Source organism: Brachyistius frenatus, unplaced genomic scaffold, assembly GCF_029030835.1.
Source record: "Brachyistius frenatus isolate BFR_SWC_R1_liver_20210118 unplaced genomic scaffold, ASM2903083v1 Contig_45, whole genome shotgun sequence".
Taxonomy (NCBI): Eukaryota; Metazoa; Chordata; class Actinopteri; family Embiotocidae; genus Brachyistius; species Brachyistius frenatus.
The window spans coordinates 2,630,001-2,656,950 of NW_027210644.1; the positions used below are offsets into that span (position 1 = coordinate 2,630,001).

General features: G+C 40.8%; 1 protein-coding gene and 1 long non-coding RNA gene across 9 annotated transcripts in view; both read left to right on the top strand.

Moving 5' to 3' along the window:
* The window catches only part of LOC138623651 (uncharacterized), a 5,334-nt gene extending 1,353 nt beyond the window's left edge, over nucleotides 1-3,981 (top strand). For both annotated transcript variants that reach the window (XR_011311090.1, XR_011311091.1), the window contains exons 2-3: nucleotides 80-604; nucleotides 1,103-3,981. This is a non-coding gene — a long non-coding RNA (uncharacterized lncRNA). The remainder of the gene's footprint in view (nucleotides 1-79; nucleotides 605-1,102) is intronic.
* A 7,403-nt stretch (nucleotides 3,982-11,384) lies between these two features.
* tmcc1b (transmembrane and coiled-coil domain family 1b) lies at nucleotides 11,385-26,688 on the top strand. Of its 7 annotated transcripts, none has more exons than XM_069703289.1 (8): nucleotides 11,385-11,442; nucleotides 14,920-15,095; nucleotides 17,922-17,965; nucleotides 18,765-19,548; nucleotides 23,239-23,658; nucleotides 24,529-25,013; nucleotides 25,118-25,253; nucleotides 25,336-26,688. In XM_069703289.1, the coding sequence occupies exons 4-8, from the start codon at nucleotides 18,946-18,948 to the stop codon at nucleotides 25,648-25,650; spliced, it is 1,959 nt and encodes a 652-aa protein (XP_069559390.1). In that variant the 5' UTR covers nucleotides 11,385-11,442; nucleotides 14,920-15,095; nucleotides 17,922-17,965; nucleotides 18,765-18,945; the 3' UTR covers nucleotides 25,651-26,688. The 7 variants fall into 7 exon arrangements, with proteins under 7 accessions (XP_069559390.1, XP_069559395.1, XP_069559392.1 ...); XM_069703288.1 differs by lacking the exon at nucleotides 11,385-11,442 and adding an exon at nucleotides 13,569-14,208; XM_069703292.1 differs by lacking the exon at nucleotides 11,385-11,442 and adding an exon at nucleotides 13,569-14,208 and having other exon boundaries at nucleotides 19,283-19,548.
* Nucleotides 26,689-26,950: the final 262 nt, after the last annotated feature.

The window sequence follows — 26,950 nt, forward strand, 5'->3', positions numbered from 1 at the left end:
TAATGCCAAACAGTAATCGGTACATATATGTGCAGATGTGGAAACGCATTTGAACTCTTCCTCATTTTCTTCTCTCTAGATCTTGGGGTCTCAATTGAAGTGTCAAAAATGGGGCGTTCATCTTTACTCTTCATTACACTAACTGTGACTCTTTCTTCAGTTGGAAGCCTTATTCAAACTTCACATTCACTGGACGCTTCTGGTTCAATCCAAGTAACTCGAAGCACAGACATAAACAGCAGGGCCCTGGACAGTTTAGCCAGTGAAGTAATCTTTAACTCAGAGAGCTCTGTGGAAGGCAATGGACATCATGATGGCAGTGCGGCATCACAGCAAATTAGCCATACGACGGTCCTTCCAACGGAGCCTGACCGAGTGAGCAACAAAAAACATTCTGGGTCTGAAATCACATTAACTACAAGACTAGCACTTACTCCACACCCTCCAGGAACTCATGATCAAGGAGCTGAGAAAGCTGATACTTCAATTACAGGACACATTCACTCCAGTGCAGAAGGATCGCTTTTGGAGGGCAGCCAAATAACAACTGAGGCACAGTTAAAAGAGAGTCATACATCCAGAGTGAACGATGACTTTCTGACCAGTAAGTAAACAATTTTGACTAAAGTAAAGTCAGTATGTCCTTTAATTCTTCCTCTTCTTTAAATGCATTGACTAAAGTTGGGCAGTTTTGGTGACACAATTGAATTATCACAGTGAGGTGCAATGCAAAAATGTAATAATGATGCAAAATATATTTGTACAAATTCATCCCTTTGAAATATATTATAAAAAAGTAAATTAAGTAAGTACAAGTAATTATTATTGGTCTTATGCACCTGTCTATACGATTTATTTATTATAAGAATTTTGTTGTTGATGTCTAAAAGGATGTATTAGAACAGACTTCCAACTAGGTGCCTTGCTTGTCACAACCTCTTACTTTGATGTGCTTTGGCTGATTGAAGGTCTGTGGCTTGTCAGGGATTAGTTGAGAGCGCAAGGCTAATGGTGGTGTAAAACCCAACGAAGATTAAAAAAAAAAAAGTCACCATCAAATACCCCTTCATTTAAAATAAGATTTTTTTTCTCTTTCTTTCAGGTGGGGACCGCCATCAACTCCCGGTCCAAACCAGTGTGGTTACCATCACAAATTATACCGTGTCAGGACCTGGAGGTCCCTGTGTGGTTGGTGTTCAACCTTGTGTTGTTCCTAAAATCTTTAATGGCACCAGCCTGCTCTGGGATGACATGAGTCGCACATTGGCATTTGCCTGGGAACTACACGTCTATGGATCTGCTAGCCTTTTCACACTGATGACAGTAATGGCACTTTTGGGAATGGCTGGAGCATGCACTCTTTCTCACCCCCTCTGTGACGCCCTGAGACTGGCAAATAGTTTCTTGGTTATGGGTGGTTCTTTGCGTACTGTCCTCCTTGTACTTGATCCTTATGGTACCCGTCAGATCCTGTCTCATGCCACTCTGGCAGCACTACATAACATTCCTCTGCAACTTCTTCTGTGGGCACAGGTTGTCCTCGCTCTAGTCACCCTCAGAGGGTTAAAATTATTGCTCATTCCATTAAAACTGCAGCGCCCATGGGTGGTTGGAGGACTTGCTACATCCCATTGTGCAGCATTACTTGTAGCAGAGCTGTACTCTTCAACCTTCTCCTCCGCCCTCCCTCTTTTGTTACACACCTTCTCCTTCTGCTGGGGCTTCCCATTCTGCTTGGGGATCCTGGCAAAGTCCCTTTCCCATCTAAATCCCTTCACCAGGTCTCCTGTTGCACAGTGGGTTCCTTCAAAGAGGACTGAGAGGCGTGAAAAGCGAGTGACAGCCGTCTGCGCCTTCCTTGGGGTGCTGTGTTGCAGTCTTCACATGTATAGCCTCTTCTGGCTTTATGGGCTACTAGGGAACTGGAGGCGCTTCGGCTGGGTCTGGTGGCTCAGTCAGTTTTGGGCCAGAATCCTTGAGTTAGCTTGGGGATTCTCTTTGCTTGTCCTGGGATCTTGGATCTTCTGGCGACCATATAGTCATTCCAATGGCGATCATGGGCAGGGCAGAGGTGAGGTGTCTAAAAGATTTGAGAAGAAATCCTGGGCAGACCTGATTCCAAGTAACTGGGCAAAGTATAATCTATCCAAAGCAGGTATCAGCAACAATGCAATGTGCCCTTATGATGACCACCCACCTACCATGATACTAGAGTACAAGCCCGATCCTATCTGCAATAGCAGCTTGGATGCTCAAGCTGCATTTCTGTGGCAAAAAGTTGGTGAACGGGAGTGTATGCTTTCACTTATAGAATTTGACATGCGGCCCCCATCTCCTATCGACCTCAGGCGCAGTATTGACAATGCCCTTCATCATGGACAGCTTGTTTCAGGAGGTTTGTTCACACCTCCACCTCCCTCTTGGACACAAATGATGGGCACAGACATCATTGATGGAGACAACGGTCCAACAGCATTAACTCCACCTTATGTCGGCTACAGGTGGATGCTGGATACGGAGTCTATTTCTGCATCTCTAGACCATTTTCAGGCCAGAGAGCCAGTACTATCACCCACTGCCACAGCTGATTATAATGGCAGTGTAGGGTCTCCAGCCACTGCACATCAGGGGGAAGAATTCTCAACAGTGATGCATTTGCTTGATGATGATGTCACAGACCTCTGAGCTGTCCTCTATGTCAGAAGCACCCATACTAACTTCCTACTCCAAATCATCCAGCCTTCATGAAATATCAGTCATGTGTGGATTGTAATACTCTTGCATGAAATTAATTTGTTTAAGTACAACTGTTTAACTTGTGTGGGTCTAATATTGACTTGAAAGGGATTGTATTTCAACTGTTTAGCACTGAAGCCCCTATAGTAGTCAGTATCACACACATATCCTCATTGATTTTGTATGATGTTCATGTTTTGGTAAAAATAATGGTAATGTGTGTCATGTGTGTCTTCTAGCACAACTTAACCCACAAGTAAAGTGCATGGAAATGGCATAAGGTGCAAATGACAAGAAGACTTTATTTCTACAGAATAATATGAGCATTTCATGTTATTTTATCATGTTTGTTACTATATGCCAATGTTATATGTATGTCGGACACACAAGTTTTCACTCAGAGGTGTTGAGTGGAAGGGGAATGAAGCAAACCTCGTACACCGTCTCTCCATTACTACACAGATAAAAAGAGACAGATACACATATTAGATAATAGAAAAAGATTGTGAAGATACAGAGGTTCAACAGCTCTGTTACCTCACACATTTGTTTGTGTGTTTCACTTACGATACTCCAACAGGACACAGGACCATGTTTTCGGGAAGTCTGACCACTGGTGTACTGTTAAACTAGGGACACAAATGCAGACAAAACAGGTTATTAGACAAATTGTAATGGTGCTATCTGTCCACAGGGAAGGAGGATTTACCCTCTCTTTAAGATATAATAATGGAAGGAGCTGCTGTGATGCCTGTTAAGTAAAAACACAGCAGGCAAGTCTATGACACACAGATAAATGACCATTATATGTGTGCAGGTTTCCACTAAGGGTCATAATTCAGGAGTGTATATTCATGGGAGGGTTGGATGATTAAATTAATGCACTTATGAAGCATTAATTAAGTCCCAAATTGATTAAACTGATTTCTAAATCTGACTTGCTGTCATAAATAGTCAACCTTTTTGGTGAATAACATCCACCAGTGAACTGTAGGTTCATAATATATATGAGTGTTTTGTACTTTATTGCTGGGACTGTTCCAGAATTGAGAGTCAGCTTACTGCGTTTGGTGGAGCAGCTCCAGGGAGAGTGACGTGTGCTGCTGTGGGGACGTGTGCTGCTGTGGGGACGTGTGCTGCTGTGAGGACGTCTGCTGCTGTGAGGACGTGTGCTGCTGTGAGGACATCTGCTGTTCTGGGGACATCAACCGCAGGCCACATATACAGCAGATTCTATGGAGGGATAGGGAAGGTTAACCAGCCATAATACACCCATTCAGTATAGCTTTTAAAGACCAACACTCATCTTCCTAACATCAAAACACTACAGGATGAGCACCACAGAAACATAGGTTAAGTTTGCAGTTTGTTTGAATAACCCTATTGGTAAAATAATCATTGCCAGATTACTTTTATTGTTATGAGAAGACCGTAAATAAAGTTAAGCGATAATTAGAGGTTTATCAAAAGAAACATGTCGACATAAAACGTCACTCTTCTCTGCTTTTTTAACCCCTGTAGCCAGAACAAAGTTATAGGAGTACAGATAATGAACCTTTTGATAGTTGTCTCCTATGTTTCATTCAATGTGACATGGGTCATATTTTGGTCTGACTAATTGGCAGGTATTACGTTGACTGATTAGCAGAACTTCAGTGTGACAACAAAGTAATCTTAGATTAAAATAAATACTTGTTCTTTCTTTCTTTTGAACTTGAACACTCAACATTTTTAAGTAACTTTATAGATTATCTGAACAACACCTCTTCCTACGCCCTGCTCAGTGTCTTACCTGTCCCTCGCTAACTGTCCCTGGCTGTAAGGTGGCGGGAGCCGCTATTAGTGGAGTTTGCTGCTCAAACAGATGAGAAGCTGCTCCCTGGAGTGTGCACCCACCATATCCTCCGCTTTCACTGTGTGCTGGCATGAGGTGGGCGTTTAGTCCAGCAAGGGGAGGAGGTGGCGGAGGCGGACAGTTGGATGTATCATTTAGTAGTTCAAATATGGCCTCTTCAGTAGTTGAAACTATGTCTCCCCATTCCATCTCCTCCACAATACAGTCAAACTCTGCATTGACGTCCATCTCAGTGATGGAGATGTTTTTGTCGTTCTGTTGTCACTGAACGGGTCAAGAAGAATGATGGAAGGATTCTGTCTTGGCTCCTGTGACACACATTGATAGGAAGCTCATTTTGACCCTTTTATATAGGGACTGATCTTATATTATACATAAACCAAACTAGGGACCAATATTATATGTGACTTTTACCTCACTGCATTTATATACATACATACATACTTTACTTTGCAATTAGAGATGGTTTGCATAGTTTATATAAAATTAAATCAATCAAAAAATATAATGGATTGTTATAAATGAAATCCGCTAACAAAAAGTAGTTAAAAACCTATTTTAATTGTTGACCAGATACATTTTAAAAATCTAAATAAAGTAGTTAAAGTAGGCTGACCAGCTACAAATTAAGATGTTGAATCTATAATAATACTCCAATATTTTCATGCACATGACAAAAATATTTTAAATGGAGCAAATTTGAATACAACCTTGTAACTTTTTTGTTTAGCAAGATTTACAGGCAGCAGGACATTTCGTTGTTTAATAAAATATTTTGTACATTGTCATATTAATATTTTTTAATCTAAATCTTAAATAGTGTACTAAAGTATGAAGGCTAGTTGTTACACTTTTCACTCTCTCTTATATATCTCAGATCCATAAATTATATAGTTATACATGATATACCAAATGAAATAGGCAAGTCTCTGGCATATTTTTTGTATGTATCACATTTTAAGATCTTACTTCAGAACAAATGTATAGGCAGACAAATAGCTTGATGCACTTGTGTCAATTTGCCCCATCAGTGGGTAAGTTGTCACAATGTGGGGTAGAATGTCACACTAGATATTGCGAGAAATAAACCTATGACAAATTCAAAGGTAGTTAGGCTAATATTTAAATCCTGGGCTGTACTAGTGATAGATTTCTTTTCAAACTTCACCTGTCTCACTGCCCTAAACATTAGGAAATCAGGTGGTGTGCTGCCATTTTCTGGTTTTCCTTAATAATTCCTGACCCTCTTTTTACCCTTCCCTTTGTTCAATCTTCTTCCTTCCTTTTATAAACATATTAACCCAATTATATGTTAAATATCATTAAACAATTCTTTGCTGATTGGCCAATATTACTTAAATTAGCTACCCCTATTTATTGAACGTTCACTGATATTATTGACAATGCCACATTTGGTACAATTTCCAAATAATAGCTGATTAAACAATATTTCAATGTTTTACAATAGAAGCAGATTGTGTTTGTATATGTACTGGAGCTAGTTATTGCATGACAATATGCCCCAAAATCTCCCGCGACAACTTTCTCCATAATGCCATATTTGCTAACACTTTTCTCTCTAATCTCTGGTTAGTTTAGCACATGAAATTAGTAAAAGGTTTTAAAACATAGGCTACTATATTAGCTCTTCTACAAAATACAAATATTATCGGTGAGCAGGCTACTTACAAACTGTGTTCAGTGATGGTTCAGTTGCCTGGTGTAAGTTGTCTGTGAATTTGAATGTTGAAGTTCGGTTGTTGTTCGGTTTTCCTTGAGTTTTCTAGTTCTGCACAACAGGTGTTCACACTATGAAGGCCATTGGTGAAATGACAGTTCTGCTCATAGAATCTCTGATTGTGAGTCAGGGTCTATGGAGAGTCAGCATTGTGACATCACTGGTTCCATTCTGTTCCCAACACCTCTTCATCTACAATCATCATAATGGTTGGTCCCTTGCAATAAATGTGTTGTTGTGCCCCTATTGACCACCACAGTACATGTCACATGTCACTGTCATTATTTCTCCATGCACCTTTAAACCAGCCAACACTAGGGTTGACTTGCCAACATGGCACCTTTAAAAATATATTTTTTAAGGATACAGGGCCAAAGTCCCTTATATTTTGGATTACGATATACAAAACAGATTTGTTAGGCTATATTTCTTTTATTGTACTCACCAGTAGGGAGCAGTGTAAACTGTCTTTGGCAAATTACTTTCCACTAAACACAGCAGGCTACATTCCTTTTATTCATAAAAAAAAAACCTTCTACCTCTTGCACTTTTCATGCTAGATGGAGGTTCTTACACCCACAGTGTAATGTAGGTTTTTAATATACGAGTAAAACGCTTGTGAAAGATGATGCAAAAAGTTAATTTATGTTAACACAATGCATATCATGCAATAAGAAGTATGTTTGCTTTATTTTATCACATTTCTCAAGAACCGGATACTGTATTACATTACCGTTTTCTCGGTGATGTAACGTCAGAGAAGCGATATGTTGAGATAACTTTTTTTAGTATGTTTGTCAGGAGCATCATCATCGACCTCTCCCACAGAAGGTGCGCTTGCCTACGTGGAAGCAATTGATTCGTTAGTCAATTAAGCACAACTTCAGAGTATATGTACGGCCATCCGACACATTGACGAACTTGGAGATAACCTTAAAAACAACTTTTTTTTTTTTTTTTTTAAAGTACACGCCTCAATAATAATCATCAGAGGTGTGATGCCTTGAAATAATTATTTGTTGTATTTTGCAATGACAACGACGCTAATGTCCTTTGTGATGGACAGGCTGATGATGCAAAGAGTGTTGTGCAGAGGCCTATGTTACATGGAAGCCTTCGCTTCAGTAGTATGGTGTCTGGCGTAAAACACGATTCTGCGGCTCCAACACGACACGGTTCACTTGCCTTCAGATCTGACCAAGACGGCGACCTAAACTCGACTCGAGGTAAGTTTCAGTAAAGACCCTCTGGCATCTCTTTTATTAGATTGTTCCCTATCGTTCAAAGGGAGGTGGTCCAGTTCATATTTTGATTTAGAGATAAAAATATGTCTCTCAATTGGAAAAGATCATGCAACATCGAGCATACCATATTTGTCAATAAAATCAAAGAGAAGTAAGCCTATCTTAACACTAATAAATCAGACCCTTGTTTTTTTTGCATTAAGAATATTTTGATTATCTTGGACTACAATAAATAACTTCATAAACTTGTTAGCAGCACAGATACCTTTACATCTGAGAATTCGAAATTAACATCTGGGGCTGATTGGTTTATATTGAGTATGGAAAACATGCACTACTAACTTCAACCGACAGCTGTGATTAAGAGCAGGCAGATGAAACTTGAATGCCAAAAGCACATTTGTGGGTCAGAGTATGACCCAGCATTGCTTACTCAAATGTATGTTTTTTTAAAAAAAAATTTTAACTGACCCAAACCTTTCTTCTTGTTGCTGTTGCTCAGGTAATGCCATCAGACATTTACTTAACTACAAATGACAAATTTATAAATTAAATTAAGAGTGGTATAAAGTGTTTTTAATTACATGCAGAGTTGTAGTTAAATGTGTTAATGAGTCATTAGCATGCAAATGACCACACATGCTGACCCCAATGGTGGAAAAATTATAATCCTCTGGGTACCATGAGATTATAGGTCCCTCTACAGTGTACAGAAATGACTGTTATGCCACCATCTTGCTCATGTGTGTTGTGTTGGTGGCAGGGCAGAAACACAATGGGTCATACCTATCATTTACCCATACCATTATGGTTTGTGTTGATCTAAAGCAACACAAACCCTTAAAAACTCATTCTAGTCCTTCTGTAAAAGATGATGCCACATTTTTGAGTGACTGAATGAATACAATAAAGTTTTTCCGAATGCTTTGGCAGGGCTGTCTGGTGAGGTTAAATTTCTCCATTTTTATACACGGACCACTATGTACTTGTTTTTCAGTTTTGCACAATCTGTTGGACACAAAACTGAAGCGCATGGATCCATCCGTGCAGTGTAGTGACAACCTGATGACACTGAAGGTCAGGCGGGCCAGAGCTCCACCTGTTCTCATGGATAGTGGTAGGTTTTGTCGTAGGAGTGGGGAATGTTGGTCAATACACAATGCACTGTTTGAACTTTTCTTTAATGTCAAACAGGCGAGGCATCCCTTACTCCTCTGTCTCAAATGCCCCCTAAATGTGGGTTCTCCATGAGGAGGTCCCGCAGAGATGTGCAATATGCTGCATCTTATCAGGGCTGCCATGTTTCCCAGCAGGTAAAGTTCATTGTTTATGTCAGTATCTGTCATATTTGTCTTCAAATCCTCTACAAAGCAACCATGCTCCCAATCGCAGAGTCAGTCAATTTTGTAACACAACTTACAAATTTTGCTGCCATCCCTCATAATGATATATTGATCTAAACCAGTTTTTCACTGTAGAATGGTGATTTATATTCTACCACTTTGTTTATGGGGGGCACCGATGACCATGTCTTGCCCTGCTGTGTTACTAGCACCCTCCGTTTTCTGCTTTCCATCTGGGATGGTGGTGAAGATTAGTGGTGTTACAGCAAATGACCTCAAAGTAAAGGGTAGGTTGTTAACATAACAGCATTTTATTTGGTTCAGAGTATGGCTTCAGTCCAATTTATCATCTGTTATTGCAGTGTCTAGCATGTGGAGGTCCCTTTCTTCGGGGTGGAGCAGTTGTGGACTCACTGTTAAAGTGTTTGCTGGAGGACAATGCAACCTACATCAGTGGCTTCTGCTTAGAGACCAAGGTATAATGGGCCCTCTTGTGGTCAAACGTGGAAAATGAATTGTAAATATGCTTTATATTTACTCTTGTCTAATTGCAGGATGAGGAGTATTTACTTTCCCTTCTGTGGGCGGATGTTGAGATCTTAGTCACATGCCCGTCAATACTGAACATTAAGCCTACCAAAGTGACAACTATGTCTCCCAGTGACAGTAGTGAAGTCTTGCAGCAGCCTCAGTACCCTCAGCACCGTGTGTTTCAACAATACCTGGCGGCCACACCAACACGTACTCTAGCCCCTACCACAGGTATGGTGGCACTGATGCCACGTCCACAGCTTGCCTCAGGTGCTGCTCTCGACTCTGAAAACCAAGAAGGGCCTAAAGCTCAGCACCCTGCATTCTCATTCATGCCACAGTTCCCTCAATACCTCTTGTTTCCCAGATCTGAACCACCAACACAATCTTCTGCTAATACAAATTCTGCAGCTCCCCTTCCCCAATTGCTTCAGATGCCACAGTCTCCACAGTATCCCTTTCCTCTTTTCCCACAATACCCTTCGACGCCTGGAATTTTCCATCCCACAACCCCATCTCCTCCTCCTGCCACTAACACTGAGCCCTTGGTAACCAAACCTGCGTTCGCTATTGAGCATGAAGGCAAGCCTCAAGTTCCCCAGAAGACACAGTTTCCAGGACTTCCTTAGTATCCTTCCCTGCCATTCCCTAAATGTCTGTTGTCTCCAAAGGATCAAACTCGAGCTGTTGAGGATCCCAAGCTGGCAATCCAGCAGCCCAAATCACAACATGTATATCCTCAGCCCTACAAGATCCCCATGTTATATCCTCCTCCTGAATATCCTTCTCAAAGACAAAATACTCCATCTCTAACTGCAGCTCCTCCCACCACCTCAACAACCAGCGTAGCCGCCACTCAGATGCCGGCTGCTCAAAAGCCATTTTATCATCCACACTCCCATATGCCACGGTATTATGTTCCGCAGCAGGCTGCTGTGCCTGTATTTCCTGATCCTCCAACCACGCCTTCTATAAGCCTATCTCCATCTGATCAGCATGAACATCAGCCTGCCTTCCGCACCAGACCTCCTATTTACCCTTTCCTTTCTCATGAGAGGCCAAAATCGGTTGCAAGAAACTGGGAAAGGTCCCGGTAATGGCCCCTTTTGAGCATTGCAGACTATCCCTGTTATGTTTGTTTCACCTCATACAGTAGATTTATCTCACTAAGCTGTGACAAACTGTCTAAGGTTACTTTTCCCGCTGAATAAAAAGCAATAACTAAAATGCTATGGGGCAGGTAACTGAGTTTGTTGTGCTGCAACAAGCTAGAAAGAGCTCAAAATGTAAATTTTCTTGAGGAAAAGTAAAGGGTAAGGGTAAATGCACAGTTACAGAGTGAATTTGTTTTCTTGATATTTGAGTGTGTGAAAACTTGAACACCCATTTTGCTATTTTATCAATTATTTAGATTTTTAATATGATGTTTTTTTTTGTGTTAAGCTACATATATATCATTTTCAGTTTATTTTCTTCATGAAGGGATTGTGTGGCATAAAATGTCAGAAAATAGTGAAAAATGCCCATCCCATTTCCCCATTTTCTCTGCTTTGAACCAACAGTTCAAAACCCAAAGACAAGAAAACCTATAAATCCAGGTGGCTAGAAGCAGTTACTTTTTTGTAATGTTTGCTTTAAAAAGACTTGAATTAATAATTATCCAGCTAAAGCTGTTACAACGCTTTTTCCGCACTGACTGTACCTTTCGGGTGCCTTTTTGTTTCTATTTTAATATTCTATTTTTTTTATTTTTTATACAACTCCATTAAACCTTCATATTCTCATATTATTATCGCAAATAATCACTTTGACAGTAAACTACACCGCAGTAAAGAGCTGCTCTCCGGATCACCCGCATGGACCTGCATGCTACGGGATGGCTGTCTGTCTACTGCTCAGCTGTTCTGACGTCGAGCACGCTAGTTGACGTCACCGTGGGAGTGTCCACCATCGGGAGAAATGAACGGTCATCAACACAATCCTCTCAGCGCCCATGTAAGTTAAAGCCAGCAAAACACTTTTTTTTTTCTCCTTTTTTTTTGGTTTCCTTATGAACAGGTCTATGAATGAAATGTGTTTCCACATGCTGTTACTGGAGCCGGAGTGGGGGGCTATGGTTGATCTCCGGTGTTCATCCCGGTGTCGCTGCCGCCTGGCGGTGCGCCCTGTCCGCCTGGAGCCAACCATGGCTGAAGCGGTGTGTGTGTTTTTTTTTTTTTCCTAAGCTAAGGGAGCCTAGCCAGCCTGCTAACTTGACAGTCTTGAGTGGCCAGGCGGCGAATAAGCGCCTGATTTTACCACCCAGGTTGTTCAAGATGGGCGATGTTAAGTATATTTACATGTGAGTGATTTACCAAAAAAAAAAAAAAAAAAAAAAAAAAAGCGAATTAATCCTTACATCGTATGGAAATAACTCGAGGGTTTAACTTTGGGGGCAACACCCAGGCCTGATTGAATAATACATTTACGGTCTGACCAGGATGTTGAAAATTAATTACATTCATTGAGCTGAAACGGGTCCGATTTTTTTTGACGAGCTCAAACAAGCGCCAGTACAAAAAAAAAAAAAAAAAGAGGACTAGTTAATGCAAACCTCCTCCGTCAGGTCTGTAATACGCCGTCATGAAATCCAAGGTGTGATTAAGAAAGCCTGGTGGGAGCGTGTGACAGATGGCCCACCCGGTACCTCCGACCTTAAAACGGTGTGTTTTGAGCCCTTTTCACACCTGTGAGCACCGGTTTCAGTCTGGCGTGATTCTGGTGCTTTTCTGGATACTGGCGGATCTTTTTTTTTTTTTTTTTTTTTAATGGGTTACATTTCATATGGGAGCACAGTTGATCAAAAGGGGGTGGATTAAAATAATAATTAAAAAAAATAAAATCATACCGATGTTACCGTGAACACTACCACCAGATTTTCCCTGTAAGACTTTTAGTGACGACAATATTGAACTTGTTATTTGGCTATAACAGTATGTGACTTTGATGGTCAAATAATTGTATCACCAAGCTGTAACACCGCCTTTAATCATGACATTTATGGCTATGCGATGGTAATACAGCAATTGATATCAGTAGCTTATGTTTACGTTTTTTTGTTTTTGTTTTTAAAAAACAGCTGAGGAGACTCCTAAATAAGTGATTAGTAATTTACTGCATTGTTTCAGAAAATATAGCTGTTAATACTGATTATTTTCATTATTATTTCTGTGGCTTTAAGTTTAGATTACTTTAGATATTTGCTTGATTTAGGCTACACTTTGACAGTATTTTCTTTTACTAGTTATTGTTTCAATGCCATAATTTGCTTCTTTTAATTTGGTTAACTAGTATCTTGGATATTGTGTGTTTGTTTTGCAAACTTGGTACCACTTATTTATTTAGTTTATGTTGGTAGGTAGGTATGTAGGTAGATACAGGACCAGCATGCAAACTTCTTGTTATGTCCCCAACAACAGTTTACAAGCAAACGATATTCAGTTTATTGTCACGGGGGCACTAAAGGAACCAGAACATATTCTAATGATCAGCTAATGGAGTAATCAATAAATTGACAAATCGCTGCAGCTCGACTGGAAATCTTGTCATATTTATGTATCGCATTACGCGGTGGCCATCATCTGATTAATGCATTCAAATCAGTGATGTTGGTGGTTGGCCAGTGAATTTAAATGTAAAATCGCATGAGCACACGAGCAGAGTATTGTTTATTTTGCAGTTATAAAAGCGGATGAGAGGTGATTTCTCTAATGTCCCTGCAGCGTTCATGTAGCCTTGTCATTTTAGCACCATTAAAATAATAAATATTTAATTAATATTCTTAGAAGGCAAAAAAAAAACCCGCACAAACTGCGCAAACTACTGCAGTATTAAATGGTCTGGTTGTGTTTCCACGAAGGACAAGTGAGCTGAGCGCTTCAGTGTCATTTAAATAAATAAATAAAATAAATAAATGGTGTTATTTGCATTCAGGTGAGCTCGCATCACCTGAGGGTGGGTGAACAACCAGCTCACTTAACAGTGCGAGTGCGGAGGCGATTCAAAAGCAGCTTGTTAGACATGTTAATTTCTATTATGGTGCTGAGTGTTCAGCACGCAGACCCCTTTCCCCTCACCTCCCCTCCTCTCCCCGCCCAACGCCGTGACCTCGCCCCGCTCGGCAGCACCGGTGTGCGCTGACAAGTAAAATGAACGCCCTCCGGCGCACCACGTTAGCTTTGCGCTGCTATCTACTAGAGGAGCAGGCTATCCCATCCAAACGGAGGAGGAGGAGGGGGGTGGGAGGCGACAAGCTTCTCCCGACTCCAGCCGCCGGCACGGTTAGCAGCACTTTACAATAAAACAACAGACCACGCTGAGGTTTAAAGTAAACACGTTTTCACGGCGGTATGTTTTAAAGGCCAGGCCTACGACCAAGTAGCTAGCGAGCTGCTAATTTCATCCTCCTCTTATCTCGAGCTAACGTCAACCCGTTTGGCTCAAGACTAGTTTCAGTAAACTTAACAACACAGCCCGGTCTCTGGGGTCCGCAGTTTACCTCGTCGCACAATCTCCTTTTGGGATTTATTTATTTATTTATTTAAAAAGCAATGGGCGTTACTCCAGTTTCCCTGCGTGTAATAATGACACCGAATACACCTGTAACCTCCTCGGTCGTGTGATTAAACTAACCGGGGTTGCGCGCTGACAGGAAGCTCTCCAAACTAGGCGGCGTGTCTTTTTCATGAAAGCTTCTGTTCCGCGGAATAATCTAATGAAAAGGTTCGTTTATTGTTTCACCAGTGAGTGTTATTATCGAGGTGGTGGTGGTGATGGTGGTGGTGATCTCATCGACTATCATTCCTGCAGAGCGGTGTTTTACATGAACACGTACCGTGTTTACCATTTTCGTTATTCTTGCCGGATTAACTTCCTTTATCCCAGTTTTGCCTCCATAAATTGAAGCAAGAGGTTCAAGCCCTGCAGATATTCCCAAAGGGCTATTCGGCACTATTAATTACTGTTGCACAGTTAATTAAACCGAGAGCCCTCGGAGGGCTGTGCGTAAATGAAGCCACGAGTTTTTCCGTTTTGCTTTCGAAGTCCTGACTTGTGTGAACTAAATGCTTTCTTTTGGGTGGGATATTCATAGTGTCTTATGGAGGCAGAATAACACAACACTTGGCCACGCATGCTGTTATTTAATAATGAAGTAATCGCACTTAATTATGTCTTTTGAGCGCTTGATGAAATCCCGATATCCACTGTCCTTATGTCTGCTTTTGGTTGACAAACATTGTTCCTCACTGCCACAATGTTTTTTTTTTTTTTCCACAGGGTCCCTTCAACTGTGGGTTATTAGTGATAATATAGTCTGTGTTTGTGCACCTGTTTCATTTGATCTGCTGCTTTTTGAGAGAAAAAAAAAAAAGACAAATTTTCTTTCATCACAGTGTATCATGCCTCTGTTTTTATTTTTTATTTTTTTTGCAGCATGTGATTTTTCTAAACGTCCATGGAAACAGCTGACTACAGTTTGACAGCTATTCCGCCACATTTGATTTGGAAATTTTCCCAGTGGGAGCCGTGCTTGGAAATTTGTTTGGATTATTGAGCCTGTTTCTGTGTTAAGAGATACACAGATCTACTGCTAATGACCACATCTGAAGGTATGTATCTGCAGTTACACTCCTGCTGATTGTAACTTTAACAGACTAAAGCGGTTCATTTTTGTTTTCACAGATTTTCACTGATAAATACGCTCCTTAATATTATGATATATTTGACAAGATATAAGGCATATCACTATTAACTGATTTGTATCTTGCTTGTTCCTATGCCATAATATATGATGTTATTTGTCCTCATTGGTCAATATTTTTGCTTTTAAATGTATGGTTCCCTCTTAATTTCAGATTTTTATGGATGGTTGTTCTTTCTTCTCCTTAATTGCATTTTTGCTCTTTGATATTAACAAGATATTTTTATGCTTTCTACCGTTTCAGCTCAATATTGTGTATATTCTAATTGTGTATATTATTATGGACAGTGTGAGTTGTCTTTGTTTTCTTAGTTGTTTCAATTTATTGATGTAACGATGCCTTTTACGCTGCGCTTGTGGCCACATCTCTCTTGGAAAAGAGATTTTAATGTCAGTGAGACCTTTCAGGGTTAAATGAATGAAAACAAAAAAAGACACTCTTCAGGTCAGTTTCCCTTAATGAGTGTAAATAAAACAGTCAGTTCGAATCCTAATTGATACACGCAGATGTAGGAGTATTGAAAAAAAGTACATGTTTAAAAAAAAAAAAAAAGCCCAAGAAGCCACACTACTCTCAGAGGAAAGGTGGACCTGATACTATTTTGCAGAAATGTTTAACACGAGTGAAATGCTCCCGAACATGCAGATCTCTCCATGAAGATGGTGTGACCTTGGAGCACTGCATGGACAGAGAGTGATAGGCTGACCTACTTCAAAGGGAACACTTTGCCCTCAGCCTGGAGGAGTCAGATGCCATTGTGTTTTCACTGTAGATGTAGGATATAGTTGCACATCTGTGTGGGTTGTTTGTTATCGTGTCTTTAGTTTCGGGTTTGGAAGGATTATTGCAACATGACTCTTGTCTGTGATTCAGCATGACAATATGTGGTCAAAGAGCTGCTATTTTTACTGCAAGGTTGGAGGCATCCGCAGATGAAGCTTACGGTTTAATCAGTTGGCTACACATGACAGTTGTTAGCCTTAACAAATGAGTCGGTAAGATGTGCGCTTTAAATCAGCAGCCATGAAAACCTGCACATGGCTAGCAGGAGCATAGAAACTACCGTTTTAACTCGAACTGCAGAGCACGACTTCACATCTGTAAGCTGCTTTGTCACTAATGAACTTGTGTTCGAGAGCCATACATTAGAGTTCCCTGTAGTCTGTTTATACTTGCAGTATTCCCCTAAGAAAAAGATTGAATTTCTCATTTGTTCTGCGTGAGGAGGGACAGCATAGAGGGCACAGTGACACTATCTAAAAGCAAAACAAGCTTTAAATATGTTCAGCAACAACATTGCCCAATTTCTACCAGAGATCCTTTGACGAAGTGCTTTTTTTTTATTTTATTTTTTTTTATCTGACGCTGCAGCTGTAACAGCGGAACCGGCATGCAGTGAGTCACTGAAAACAACCAATGGTGCATTTCATAAGATTTTTGGTGCTGGGTTGCTCTGCTGGCTTGTTAAGTGATACTTTGTAGCTGTGCTGACTCGTGGGATAATTTTTCTATTTGTCTGCAAAGCAATCCACACACTACGTAGTCCGGCCCACCACTTGGAGCTTTGGATGTTTTCTTTAGGGTGCAGGTAAACATGCAGCACACTTTGTCTGGTAAAACAGCCTGCCCGAGTGACTCAAGACAAACGGTACATCAGAAACCTGTTCTGCTGAAACGTAAATGATCTTTGTGAAAAAGAAGACGGAACTGAAGAAATGACTTATATCGTGTAATGTTCCAGAGGTTTTCATGCTCAAAACCAGGTGTAATTAAGGTGTCATAAGGGAATATGTCATTTAGACCTAGTGCTGTGCTAACATATTAAATCTTTCCGTTTTTGAGCCGCTGCTCTTGATAAGCACAGGGACAGCCAATGTTTTGCTTTTGATTCCACAAGGTTCACGCATGCAGATTGCACAGTAACATCCATTGTTAATATCTCTGACTTAGTGACGATAGAAATTGATATGCTTGAAGGTAAAGTAGTGACTTTTCACAAATCAGTGATGAATTTGGTTGCAGTGATCACTTTTATTTGTGTACATTTCTTGCAAATCTCTTCAAAAATACATTTTACATATCTGTAAATGTAAACGAAGAACAGTTTATAGTGCTAATCCAGCTGTTTGGGGTTCTCGAACAAATAATCAGGGCTGCGGTAAACACGTCTTTTTAAAGCTGATTTCCAATATCTGTGTTCAAGGACGGCGTGCACATTTGTTGGCCCGTTTGTCTTGTAGCAAGATAAAGGACAAGATGGATCTCTCTCAGGCCAACACCCCACCCCCTCCTCCCTCCACCCTTGTATGTGCTACAGATGAGTTGTGCAGCGACAGCTCCTTAAAGCACTTCTGAGCTGTGTTCATGCCGTGTTTCTTTTTGTTTTTTTGTGTGTGTTTTATTCCTGCTGGGACAGTGTGTATGAAGCTGATGTCATGTTAATGTTTTCAAGTCATTTCATGTCAAGATCATGTCGGCTGTTGTGTACAATAGCTGCCGTTCTAACATGGCAAAGCTCATCCAGCATGAATTGGAACCAAAGGTCCATTAGGTCGTTGTCAGTTTCTAGCGGTCAGCATGTTTGATGCTTTTAAGCCAATTGGTCTGACGCTCTTTTAAATATCCATTATTACCAGCCACTAATGAGTTGAAAGTTTCTGTTTAAGTCTGTTTATTTTTGAACTGTTGTAGGACGACTATTATTTATGCTGTCTGTGTTTGTGCCTCATTTAGCCAACCCTGAGTTGTGAGTCAGAAGAGGAGAGGCTGGGCTGATGGTAAGCTCACTGTCAACATTTTCTCACCTCCTCTCCTACTTTCTTTCTCACCGTCTCATTACATGTTGATAAACCAGAAGACTTGTGTACAGTACACACCTGACATGTTGGTGCCACAAACTTGGAATGGTCCTTTATATTACAGGATTTAGCCTTGTAATAAAATGAGATGCAAAGGGGAGGCCGCTCTGGATCGTGGAACACCTTACTCGGTTGAGAATTAGATAACGGTCAATTTCCATTTTGAGTTTCATTTACATTTTTCACACTTTGTGGTCTCTTTGTTAGCACCATTTTAGCATTCTCAATTATGTTGTTATTAATTTATAGAATGAATGATTTCTGAAATGTATTTCTTAAATTACTTTAGCACCATTGGACAGAAATAAACGGTGAAAAGTGATTTCACAAACGGAAAAAAAAACAACCTTCAATATAACAAAAGACATTTCAGAAACTGTTCTTAAATGGGTGTTTATTTTGTAGACTTTGTGTTTTTGCATTACTGGGTTGGCACTGTCAGACATATTGTCCACCTAATATGGATGCCTACTGTTTTCATTCACTAAAGAGAGAATATAAATGGTTCTTTCCTTCTTAAAATCATGAATTCTTAAAAAAAACAACTATTATTTTTGGACAAAATGAACAAAAACTTGTAATGAATTGCAAAAAAGGGGTCATGTCTGTGTCAACCCAGTTTATTTTCTTCAGTATTGTTTTATATTCTGCTGCTGCTTATTATGTTCATCACTCACTGCTGCATGTCATAATGCATTTTATTTTCCTTTTGTGGTAGACAAGCATGACATTGAGCCAGGCCACAGATGCATGCCCACTCAAAAGACCCAACTGAGCGCCATCCCCTCTGCTTCCCGGCTCTCAACCAGCCTCTCAGAGGGGGTCGGGGGGTGTCGACGGGGTGTAGCTTGGCTGCTGCACCCCCAAGTAGAACCTCACTGTGAAACTGGAGGTCTCTGATGGATCAGGGTAGTAGCGAGCAGAGTCCAGAGGAGCCCGACACAGGAGGCCGAGCGGAGCTGGAGGTCGGCAGGAGGGCGTCGGAGTCAGAGCACGGCTTGTCCAAAATCACCCATAATGCCATGGAGAACATGGGAGCGTTGGGCCATGGCCTGAAGCAGTTCTTCCAGCCACAGCGCCGACGCTCCTCCGTTTCCCCACATGACTCCGCCTCGTCCTGCACAGGCGCCCCTGCCTCCGAACCCACCGATGTAGGGTCAGAAGTAGGGGACGCTCCCGCCTCCTCGGCCCTCCCTTTGGATTCTGACAACCCTGCCGCTTCCGCCCCTCCCGCAGCTCTGAGCCGTGTCCTGCAGCAGATCCGAGGTGCTCCACCCATGATGAAGCGAGGCACCAGCTTGCAGAGCCGCCGCAGCAAGGCAGGGGGCACTGGGGATCCTCCCCAGAAAGGTAGCCCACAGATCCACCGGCGCAGCACCCATGAGGCTCTGCTGCAGGCTGGACGCCCGCGCTCCTCCTCGACCACAGATACACCGACCAGCCCGGCGCTCGCTGACATGCTGCTGACGTCTGGGTACCACTCTACCGAGGAGCCTGACAAGGTCAGTGTCTAGTCCTCTCAAGTGGTGACAGAACTGTGGTGGAATTACGTTCCGTGTACAGCATAGGATGACATTTTTAGTTTTGATGCTTGTGATACACTGAGAGATTTCCGCGCATAAAACAGCAGTAGCAGTTTGTGAGATAGGCAACGCAGGTTCTTTGGTAATAGGTGACACACCTTGGTTCAGGATCTGCTAGAATATTACTTTCCAAAATGCACATTTTCTAAACTAATAGTTTACCCACATTTAAATCACTGACTCCATGGCGACATCACATTTCCTGTTTTCATGATGGGAAATGTAGTTCCAAAACTCAGAACCCGTTTGTACAACAGTTGCAGTGATAAAATCCTCACTCACCTCCATCCTAATATTTTCTGTGTGATGAAGTCCTTTGCACAAACAGACAAAAATCTCAAAATTCGGACAATTCATGATTTTTTTCCCCCCTTTGTTTTACATTTGATCAAATCTGTCATTGAACATGGTTACAACAAAATATTACATTATTTTCCTGATTTGGTATTCATAGAGAAGTTCGTCTCATGATATACAACATTCAAAATCAGACTTACACAAACAGACACTGTGCACTCCGGAGGAAACAAGTGTGTTGTATTTGTTTTTGGTTTTTAGCTATTAAAAACAAAGGTTTAGGGTTGTGAAGGAAAAAAAAATGGAGTCATGCGCTACTATGTGTGTCAAAAACAAATGAATTAGGCAAATGTGTTAAAATGCCTTTTAATGGTTTAGATGTGCCTGGATGAACCACTGAATGGGGAGATGAGCTGTCAGCAGTGTAAGGTCAGAGATTGCCTTTGAGTGGTTGGTCACTGTGTGCTTTAAGCCTTTCTAAATTTAGCATTTGCTGCCTCCGAGAGTACTTCAGGTCAGAGAAGGCTTGCAGACTAAACAAACTTGTGCAACGATTTGTTTTTATTTTTTCGGACACAGAATTTTCAGGAATGTGGATCCAAAGTTTTAAGGTTAAAGGGAAATTGTGTCAGACTGGATAACTGCAGTATGAATGGGGAATGTCTAGAAAGACAAACCGGCACTAGACAGATGCCATGCCACAGATCCTACTACTCAGGGAAAGCCATTTATCAACAGATGCCATTAAAAGGTTGAAAACATTGCACCCCTCTTCTTCATCCTGTGTAGCCTTGGGCTTGTTAGTTGTAATCAATAATTCTCAGCTGACCTCCATTCATAGCAAATCGGCAGCAGATTCAATCAGAAAAAAAAAATTCCCCTTAGGACATTAAATTTACTTTGTTGTTGTTTACTAGGCATGCCAACAAATGGATATTAAAGATGACAAACCTATTCAAATTAAAGATACTGTTTCTTTTACAAATTTATTTATATTGCTGCTTGGTGGGATATTATGTGAACTAATAGTTAATTAACTGTTAATTTAGGTATGCTTATAACCAAACATCACTGTAACATTTATGCAGTAGTCCTGAGCTATGACATGAGGTGGATATCAAATGTTGTTTTTTGTTTTCATACTATACAACACCAGAGTTGTGATTACTGATACTGATGCAAAATCATGTAAAGGACAGAAATGTGTCATGATTGTTGACTATTAATTGGCTAATTCTAAATGTAATTTAATTTCAACCTAATAATTTGCCAAAAATGAACAATTTCTTTTTACTATTCTTTTCATTACAAGCATGTTAAATAAAAGACTGTTAATGAAAACTGATGCTAGTATCAACTAAACTCAACAGATATCTTCTGTTGTATTAAAACTTTTATAGGATGACTTGATTGTTCTATTTTCTTACTTTTTACATAAATAGAGTGCCGTTAAGGTTATCGTAAAAAATAAATAAATCGGAGAACACTGAGGTTTATCGCATCCTATTTGATGTTAGTTTGGACATCTTGCCAGCTGTTTAGATTTGCTCCCCTTTTGAAAGGACAAAGTTGAAATCTTAACTAAATCTCTGTTTTGGACATTGTAAGATAACCTAACCTTGTTGTAATGTTTATCATGTGGTTCACTTCATTTAGCTGACTCCAACATACTGTACTTCCATCTCATAAATATGATCATGATAACTTAGTTTTCAGTGCTGGCCCGAAGCGCTTATATTTGGCCTTTTTCAGTTTTTGTTAATCACCAAGGTTGAATATTTACCTCTCCTCTTGTTGTGTCAGGTTGAGCTCCAGGGCTCTTACGACAGTTTAGAGCATCAAAATATTTGTCCTAGACTTTGTAGCAAAACGTCCTCCTGAGGGGTCAAATTTAAATCGGTGTCATAATTCCATCTCAACCCTCAGTTAATGTGGCCTATTTTGGATTTTATGCCTTTGCCTCATCCTCCCTTTCACCTCTGTCTGCTAAAACTAGAGCTATGAAGTGATGGCCAAAAAGAAAGTGATGGACAAAAGGAAAGTGATGAACAAAAGGAAAGCGTTGTTTTACAGGCGCCATCTGCTGTTGGGAATGTGTAATTACAGATACATTCTCAAGAGCAATACCAGTGATTTAGCTAAATAACTACCATCCACTTCCACCTTAAATTAGTACCAGTCATTCCTGAAAACATAATTTAGCTTTTGTGATTTTTAAATTTTTTTTTTTTTTTTTTTTAATTCATAAACTTTCAAAACAAAATGGTCAAGTGATACACCCACCCTAAACATTATTGTTTTGCCTTACAAATCCCACACCTGCATTTATATTTATAGGTAATCTTTATTAAGCATGTAAAACAATCATTTACAGTGGGACTAGTTTTCACGGAGAAGATAAACAGTATATTCCTTCTGATTTTTTTTCCATTTTTCTTCTTCATAGTTACTACCTGCTATTCGTTTCCTCATCAGTGTGCTGACTGTCTAGCAGTGAGAATTCAATAAGAGCGCACATTTGTAATTGATGTAGAAGAATGGTTTGTTTATGTGCTGTTGAGTGGTTGAAACTCTCCTCCTCTCTGAAGTCAACAGAATAACTTTGACCATACAGTACAACTAACTTTCCAAATTTGGACTAGTTTTTACAACGTTCAGCATGCGGGACAAGTAGTTGTGTTCCCTGTTGAGTTCCCCAACTACATGGAGTGCTATTTGACCGCTGAATGGAGAATCTCTGGCCGTAGCATGTGAATGCACGTCTCGGAAAGATTCACAGGTCACTCAGCAAATTTAAGTTTATTGAAACAACAAACTTAATTAACTTGAACAAAAACAATACCGATATGTGTTTACATTCATTAGTTATGTTGAGCAAGTTTTTTTTAATTTCGACATTGGACTGAAACCATTGAGCCCCTGGAAGGGAGGGAAAACTACTTTGAAAATTGTGGTGCATTAATTGTAAAAAGACTGTCGGTAGTTTACGTTTTAACTACAGGATTTGCGAGACTGATTGTGGAACCAGTGGAGTGGTCCTCTGTGTCCGAGATGCAGGTTTTAACAAAAAAACACACATTAGATACTGTAATTAAACAAAACCTGTTATTAGAGAAAAACACTGAAGAGACGACACGATAAATTACTGCAAATTACTAAGAGTAGCAATTACCTTTCCACTTGCTTGCATACAAATGCATGATTAGGTTACAGTGATTTTAGTGTTGTGATGAATGTCAAATGATTTAAAGGCAATATTTAACATTTTTGCCTTTTCTTCTACTCGCATTTGTTTTTTGTTTTTTTAAACAGCTGGATCGTTATGATGGATCAGGCCCTGCTGTGTCACCCAATGCCCTCCCCTACGGTGCAGACGGGTATGATGTGGTTGACAGTACTCCGGACCCCCAGCGCACCAAGCAGGCCATTGCCCAGCTCCAACAAAAGATCCTCAAGCTCACAGAACAAATCAAAATAGAACAAACTGCACGTGACGACAACGTGGCTGAATATCTGAAACTTGCTAATAATGCAGACAAACAGCAGAGTGCACGCATCAAACAGGTGTTTGAGAAGAAGAACCAAAAGTCAGCTCAGACTATCCAGCAACTGCAGAGGAAGCTGGAGCACTACCACCGGAAGCTTCGTGAGGTGGAGCACAACGGTATCCCTCGACAGCCCAAAGATGTTTTCCGAGACATGCACCAGGGGCTGAAAGATGTTGGAGCCAAGGTGCGTTTTACACTGCTGCCGTCGGTGTTGTTTTCCCCGCCACAATCCACTCTGGCAGCCTTATTTTAAAGAATTTTGGTCATTTTATTACCTTAACCTGTCGAACCTGTGGGTCCATCGAGCACGTATGGAATGCACGGGTGACTTTTAGTATTTAAAAGACTGTCCTGACAACAAATGTTGGACTCGCTAAAAACATTTGTATCAATAAAATTACTAATGGTTCCTGACTAACTCGGTAAGCTGTGATAAATCTCCACTTGCTTGCAGTCTTAATGGGCCCTGTGGTTTCCTAGGATACGTCACTACTGGCAAATACTGCAAATATTGGTATTGGCGTCATATATGTCTGCTGTGGGAAATACTTATGGTAGCAGTTTATAGAAGTCTTATAACGGGTACAAGTGTCAAAGTTCTTACTAGTTTTATGACACTCATGTCTGACAAGTAGTTGTGTTCCCTCTTAACATCACAGCCTCTGAATGAAATGCAACGCGACAGCTGTAAGGAGAATCCAAGCCATCATACTGGCTTATTGGTCAAATGTATATGTAGCTGTAAAGGAATACAGAGAAGGAGCTAACTAAAAATATGCCAGGCTCGCTTGCTATCATAAACCCGTATCATACTTTAACAGAGCATTATGAAGTCTCGCGTCACCCTTTAGTTTCCATACAAATGACCAAACCTAATGCTACGAGGTACAAAGACACACGCATAAATAACACGCTTGTTATTTTTCCATTGCAGGTCACGCCTTTTTCCCTTAAAGTTTACATCCGTTACACCAGATATCATATAGCCATAGTTTTTAAATTTCAATAAAAACTGAAGTTGTCCTGAGTACTGACTTTATCTCACTCATTACAGGTAACAGGGGGCCTCTCCAGCTTCTCTCAAGCCACCCATTCTGCAGCTGGAGCTGTGGTGTCCAAGCCAAGAGAAATAGCTTCCCTCATCCGCCACAAGTTTGGCAGCGCTGATAACATTGCAGCTCTTAAAGACTCATTGGATGAAACCCAGGGAGATGAGGGTGTCGGCCCTGGGGGGGCTAGGACCCTTGGCACAGGACAATTACAATCCAGCCCAAAGTATGGCAGTGATGATGACTGTTCTAGTGCCACTTCTGGTTCTGCAGGAGCTAACAGCACCCCTGGAGCGCCTGGAGGCCCCCCCAGCTCTAAGGGAAACACCCTCGATCATGGCCAAGCCTCAGGCTTGGATGCGATCCTCCATGAGATCCAGGAGCTTCGGGAAAACCAAAGTCGTCTCGAGGAGTCATTTGAAAATTTAAAAGCCCACTATCAGCGGGACTACACCATGATTATGGAGGCCCTGCAAGAGGAACGATACAGGTAGTGTAGGCATGTACATCGCGGTGTAGTTGGTCTGCATGTGCATGGGTATAAAAAAAAAAAAAAAGTGTTTTCTGAACTGTACTGTTTTCACTGTCGTGCAGGTGTGAACGTTTAGAAGAACAACTCAATGACCTGACAGAACTGCACCAGAATGAAATTCTGAACTTGAAACAAGAACTAGCCAGCATGGAGGAGAAGATTGCCTACCAGTCTTATGAAAGAGCGAGAGATATACAGGTAAGCTGGACCAGAATTAACAGAACACTTCTGTTTTGTTGTCAGAGCTGTTTTCACTGACAGCTTTGTGTCTAACCTGCAGGAGGCGCTGGAGGCGTGTCAGACGCGTATCTCCAAGATGGAGCTGCAGCAGCAGCAACAGCAGGTGGTGCAGCTGGAGGGTTTGGAGAATGCCACAGCGCGGACTCTTCTTGGAAAACTAATCAATGTGCTGCTAGCTGTTATGGCAGTCCTTTTAGTGTTCGTGTCCACCGTGGCTAACTGCGTTGTCCCCTTGATGAAAACACGCAGCCGCACGCTTTCTACGCTGCTCCTCGTGATCGTCCTCGCTTTCCTCTGGAGGCACTGGGATGCTATTTCAGATTATCTGCATCGCTTTCTCCTGCACCCCAGATGACCAGCTTGGAGAAGCGTATTTCAATGATGAAGAAACTCTGGGTTCCGGGCCAATGTGTAAAGGAAGGACGTTGACCCCATATAGGGAGTTGACTCTCAATAATCAAACCTTTTCTAATTCTTCAGGAGCTTCTCAAAACACCGGGAGGATTGTGTCAGAGGTTTATCACCTTACCGCTCTCTGAAATGTGTTTTGAGATGAAGGAAGTAGAATAAAGAGAGAAGGCTGGATGTTTGGCATCGACTTTTTATCTTTGGTGCAATTGTGGCACAAGCACATAGTATAAGGGTGAATGGAGCATAGTTGAAGGAGGAGAGAACTGCACACTTGATTTCTCTCTTCTGAGTGAATTTGTTTACATGTGGAGAACTTTTCAGTTTTTCCACAAGAAATTGTAATTCAGAGTTTTATTACTTTTGAGCTGATTCAAGTGGTATTGTTTTGAAGTCACTGCTATTTTTAATACAGCTGATTGATGGATTTTTTATTTTCTTTTAATTGTAATGAGCTAACAGTGTTCTGCAGATTTAGTTGCCCAGATTCTCTTATTTTGTAAGTTCTCTCTCTTCTGGTCTTGTGATTTTGCTTTTTCAGTCTGCTCTTCCTTTTCCTCTTTACTCTCTTTTCAACTTTCAGCTTGTGAGACCAACTCTTCCTCTTCCTGCTCAATACACTCTGAAGAACGGGATGCTTGCAAATCAGCTACATTGCTCTGAAATCAGACTTGTCACTGGGTCCTTGACTTGATTCTTTTGGATGTGTGAAGTCAATAACACTGGTTCTGCCACAACCAGGATATTACTATCAAAAACTTTGTGTTTGGAGTTGTGACCCTGCCAACTGGATCTTACTATTCTGGTGGCCTTTCCACTACAGAAGAATAATCTATGAACTGAACTAACATACTTGAAGAGCGGTTAGTGCTCAAAGACTCAGTGCTTCCGTACTGTTTCTATTAGTGACAAGGAAATAGTAATACTTTTTAGTTGATTTTTTTATTTTTTAAAGATAAATAAATTTGCTGTTTTAAAAGGTGAAGTTGAAAGTCTAACTTGTATTTGTCTCCAATGTCATGAAGTCACATAATATGCATATTACATTGCGAAAAGCCTCGTTTTGGGGTTACTTTGGTTCACTTGGTTAGTGGCAAATATAAGAAGAGTGTGTGTGAAACTAACATGTCACAATCAGTAATACCCCTGGCCAAAAAGTCAAGGAAACATTAACATAAAAGAGGGTTAATGGGACTTCAGGCAGTGACAGTAAAGGCAAGAATAAAGTGGGAATGTCTGGAGTAATT